The sequence below is a fragment of the Saccostrea cucullata genome, unplaced genomic scaffold (assembly GCF_032062105.1).
Source record: "Saccostrea cucullata isolate Sc308-1 unplaced genomic scaffold, CSIRO_AGI_Scuc_v1 ctg1951, whole genome shotgun sequence".
NCBI classification, from domain to species: Eukaryota; Metazoa; Mollusca; class Bivalvia; order Ostreida; family Ostreidae; genus Saccostrea; species Saccostrea cuccullata.
In genome coordinates, this window is record NW_026924737.1 from 7,016 (window position 1) to 12,322 (window position 5,307).

Below are 5,307 nucleotides of genomic sequence, written 5' to 3' on the forward strand. Positions count from 1 at the left end.
TTTTTAAAATCTTAACAATGTCTTCCCAAGTAAATAGAGCATTTTCAAATTTCATGTGGCACATAAAGTCGATATTTTTTGTGTCCCCGCAAATTTCAATTGACCACATTGGCTGTTATATTTGAACTCTCGGTTTTTTCTTCTGAATTATTGAATCCACCTGAAAGTATACAGCGTTAAAGATATTTCTATTTATAAAAGTCATATCTTAAAAATGAGGTTTTCGACGATTTATGTAAAAAGCACAGTTTTCAAATACGCTCTTATTTTCATTTTCTTGGCAGAGATCATTTATAAACAGTTTTCAGCTCAGTGTAGTGACCATGCTTTCTTTCTGTGTGAAGACAATATAAAAATTCGTGGAATTTTCTGTGTTTGGGAGCTCTTTAATAGAACTTTTCAAATATAAAAAAAATTAAATAAAATGCATTAATATTTATTATGATATACTGTGTATTGCATTACTTATTGAACGACCCTCGTAAACCACTTGATTTTCGCTACAGTTATCTTATCTGAAGCATCCGGTGAGTAATTTTTTATAAAGGAAGCACAACAAAACAATTAAACACTTTCCTTTTGAAGATATCCCCCACCATATGTAAAATCGTTCGTACCCAAAATATTTCAAAGCCAAAGTCAAAAAAGCTTTAAGACTCTTGGACAAGTAGAAAAAAAGGGAAAGTCATAAGGAGAGATGAAATGCGTAACAGTTCTTCCTTTGGTACAGAAGAAATCACCATCGACCTTGAGAGTTTTAACGACGCATACATCCAGCGAAGTCTGCCGAATACAATAGTGATCCTGTTTTTCCTGTTTGTTGGAGTGTTAGGAAACTCTCTCATTCTCTATGTGTATCGATTCCGTTTTCCACGATCCGATGGACGGTACTTCATCGGTGTTTTAGCATGTTCCGACCTTGGTTCTATAATTTTTACATCCGTATTAAATCTTTTACAGAACTTGACGAAGTATGTGTTTCCTGGAGATATAGTGTGCAAGGGCGTTTTATACCTTAGTTTTTCTTTCATTAATACTTCATTGTTTCTTTGGAACGTTATTGCTGTCCAGCGGTTTCGCAAAATTTGTCGGCCTTTTTCTTGGCAACTGACGCACCACTGGAGAAGATGGTGCATAGTGATCTGTGTTGGTTTTTCGTTCACATTTTATTCACCAGTTCTTTATTTTTATGGGATAAATGAGGAGGTTTTCACAAATGACAACATTACAGTATTTGTCTGTCAGCAAACAAAGACGCATACATTTGGAATGGTATTTTTTCAAGGAATAGGAGTCATTTTGTCAGTTTCTAATGTGATCGCTATCATAACTATATACGTCATCGTTTCTGTCAAAATCTTTAAGGTAATGCGAGGAGTCCAAAGAACACGCACAGAAAGCTTTAGAAGTGTGACTGACATCGCCACTGAGCAAAACCCTCCCAGAAGCACTATTTCAGAATCCCATACCGCCGCTCAAAAATTAGAACACACTATTGCGTTTACATTCATGACAATTCTTCTTATGGGTTTGCTTTCTTATGCTCCTTCACGATATTTGTTGGTCCACGAGACTTTAGATCCAACGTTTTGGGACAATTTGGATTACAGTAAATTTAATTTCTATCTATTTCTAAGAAGGATATATGTTATAAACCATTCTTGTAATATCTTTATTTACGCAATATTTGATACCATGTTTCGAAAAGAAGTAAGAAATCTAATCGGGGTGAGCTCTTTTTAGACTTTGAAAAACAATTTTAACAAACAGGTGAAATGAACACATTGTGAATATTTGCATCTCAGAAGTTAGAATATGAAGCTAAATGACATTCTGTTACAGGTATCAGTTGGGATCCTAAATCTATGATTGTAATGAAGAACAAGGTATCCTTCAGCAACATCAAAATAAAATTTTAAATCTTTATCCTTTAACATTCTTTAGAAAAGACAAAAAAAATTGTTTCTCTCTCATTTTTTTTTTTACATTTCCAGGTAAAAAATATAGAACATTCTTAATTTGGAACTTTTGAATTTGTATAAATATTTCAAATATAATAAACAATGCAGGAAAATACATCTCTGTATTTTTTAATGTTGAGTGATACATTTCTAGCATTGTTTTTTAATTAAAATATAATTGCTTTTATTTTTATATCAATAGTGAATTTCTAAAAGGAGGTCGATCAAGGCGATGGGTGCGAAGTTTCAACAGTGTCATGGATTATGCAAACAATTAGATTTATTTAAATATGATATATCTGTAAATAATCAAAATGCTTATTTTTTCATATGATGTTTTGATTGTCTTGTCTTACAATACTTTTTCTAAGTTTTGGGGGAAGACTTATCATATTTTACGTAACTGCTAATCAAAGCTTGTGAATCTGATCCCCTTCTTGTTTGTTAAATTGTTCACATGTTTTGTTTTCCAATATCTCGAATTTAACCGTGCATTTTAATAAATGACGTTATTTTCAATAAATGTCATGTAAATAATTTTAAATAAATATTTCATGAAAGTGAATTTGAAATAAACCTTTGTAAGAGATTACATCATCAATACACAGAACATATATTTGAAACTTATACAAAATTAGCAAAAACAAGCTGCGGTGAGCTTGTCTATAAGCATAAGAATACATAAATGCTTTTGCGTGGTAAATTTCCCTATGGTTTACGACAATATTTTTTAAAAATGCTGAAGAAAACTAAGCAATATTACCTGAATTAGTCGAATTTTAACTAAAGGAGATTTCCTAACCTGTGTAATAAAAAAATAAATGTATTGCCTAATTGTCCAGAATTTATAATAGAACCTTTGTAAGAGTTTACTTCAGTGTATATGCGTGAACACCCTACATTCCTACCTTGTGCTCTATCTTCCAGATAGAGATATAGAAAACTGACTTTTCCCGAAATCCTCCCCAACCATACCCTCCACATTTTTTCTGATTAAACATTTCCCTCAAAAATAACTTTAAAGATATTTGCTGATAAAAAAAAAAGTGAAGTTAGATATTTGTAAATTATAAAATGTTTGGAGAAAGCGAAAAGTATTCAATCTTAAAGTTCTATAAACAATGCCAGAAAAAAAGAATTCAAATTAATCTCATATTCGTTAAGCAAGAACTACACTGTAGTCTAATGAACATATGCGCGGCTTAAATCCCGCGCAAGCACAGGGAATGACGAAATATGTCAAAATCCCGCAGTTTGTTTTGGAACATAAATAGATAATTATAAGAAATACATCCCCTTGTTTTGCTCTTTTCCCCTTTTAAATATCAATTTCATGAAGAAGCATCTTCTTCTTACCTACTATAAAGCAACTTTATAAGGGCTCCACTCTGCGGGTGCCCTATAGTGATCAGTCTGTCTGTCCGTCCGAGATCTATTGTCCTTATTCACATGTCTTCTCTCTCCATGGCCCAATCTGGCTCATACTTCACCCACAGAATGTCTTTGGGTGAAGGGTGTCCAATGGAAACTGCTTTTAGGTCTAAGGTTAATGTCATAGCAGAATTATTTGTATAATCCTTGTCAGGAGCATATCTTCTCTCCTCTTAGTCAAATGTGGCTCATACATCACTCACAGAGTGTCACTGGTCAATGGATGTGCAGTGAATTTAAACAAAAATTTCTAGGTCAAGGGTCAAGGTCAAAAATGGGCTCGCTGTTTAAATTCTTGCCCAGAGTATTTCTTTCTTCTCCTTGGCCCAATCTTGCTCATATTTCACCCACACAGCGCCCTTGGTTAAAGGATGTGCAGTGACCTTGAATCATGTAATGAAAATGAAAATAGACGTGATTTACAATTATTACTATGCTAGTGAAATCTAAATACATATATAGTTTACCGCCATCGCCTTATAGCTAATGTAATTCTAGAGGATTAAGCAGAACTCTTGTGCAGTTGTTTCGGAGTTTAATTGCAAAAATTATTTATTTATAAGTAAAGATAGATAGATTTAATTGAAAAGAGGAATTTTCAACTAAGAGAATTAGGTTAACTTTCCCTTATGCGGCAGAGATCTCTTAACAAATTTCTTACTTTATTTTACTTTATTTCTGAAAAAAGAAAAAAAATAAGCAAAACAAAAATATTGTACACATTTAATAAAAATAATTTTTCCATAATGTAAATTTGCATTGTATGTAAAAGTTAAATTGATCAATGAAATATGAAGGTAACAAACGGCAATCAAGCTGAAAAGTATATTAAATCAATATAAACCAGGAGCAGTACACTCACAGTCTTCTTAACACATAGGAGTTTGGATCAGGAACCTTAGAGAAGAAGGCATTCCTTGTCGACCGGTCACAAACATCTTGTGCTCCTTGTCATGATCGGGCAAACGAGATATAAAATGCATTATGCAATTCACTGTGTTTAGAATAAATCATACAAATTATAAAATAATTATAATTATTTGGTTTTATTATTATCAATGAATTTTTATAAGAATGTCATATTTTACTTTGTTCATTTTTGTTTGTGTTTTTTTTTCTCTTCCTTTGTACATTCTCTTATTACCATTATTTGTTATGTACCTTGACCTTAATGTAGGGAGAGGGCTAAAATAGGCAGAGCCTGCTGCCCAATCCTATTCACTTTTACATATGTGAATAAAATATTTTGCATAGTACGAGGGCTGTTCAATAATAATGACCTCGGTGCTGAGAAGGCAACAAAAAACGCTTTTCAATTCTTTAGCCTTAATGATTTTACTTAAATATTCTTTTTTAATTGAAACACATGTCTGTAACATTTTTATCCAATTTCTGATTGTTTTTAAACACATCTTTGAGCACTGCCCTTCGCATACTGGAATATGGCAGATCCTATGATTTCCTTGACTTGTTTCTTCTTTCTTTTTTTTCCAAGTTTGGAAAATGAAACAAGTAAAGGGTGAAAGATCTGGCGAATTTTGTTGATTTGACTTAAGAAATGAATGTAATATTTTTTTCTTTTGATCGATGTATCAAGGAAAATATTTGGACGGAAAACTTCATCAATGCGCGTAGCACATTGATAAAGTTTTCCATCAAATTTTTCTTTGATACATCGATCAAAGGAAAAAATATTACATTCATTTCTTATCATCTAATTAATGATTTTATGACATAATATTAATGATTTTAAATTTATTAATGTCACTTTTCTATTAAATTTTCAAAAATGAATACATCACAACGTTAATGAAATATTAACGAAAAAATGATTTTAGATATTTACAGTTCTTTTACACAAAAAACTTACCTGTTGTGTTATCCCAATGGGTATATTTTCTAAGTTCGGAAATGT

General features: G+C 31.9%; 1 protein-coding gene across 1 annotated transcript; it reads left to right on the top strand.

Moving 5' to 3' along the window:
- The first annotated feature begins 586 nt into the window (after window positions 1–586).
- Window positions 587–2,263, top strand: LOC134267167 (mesotocin receptor-like). Its single transcript, XM_062749385.1, has 2 exons — window positions 587–1,886; window positions 2,164–2,263. Exon 1 carries the CDS (start codon window positions 703–705, stop codon window positions 1,741–1,743), a length of 1,041 nt encoding a protein of 346 aa, XP_062605369.1. The 5' UTR covers window positions 587–702; the 3' UTR covers window positions 1,744–1,886; window positions 2,164–2,263.
- Window positions 2,264–5,307: the final 3,044 nt, after the last annotated feature.

Excerpts from the sequence above, each read along its gene's own strand:
- LOC134267167 (XM_062749385.1), top strand. The coding sequence starts at position 703 with ATGCGTAACAGTTCTTCCTTTGGTACAGAAGAAATCACCATCGACCTT.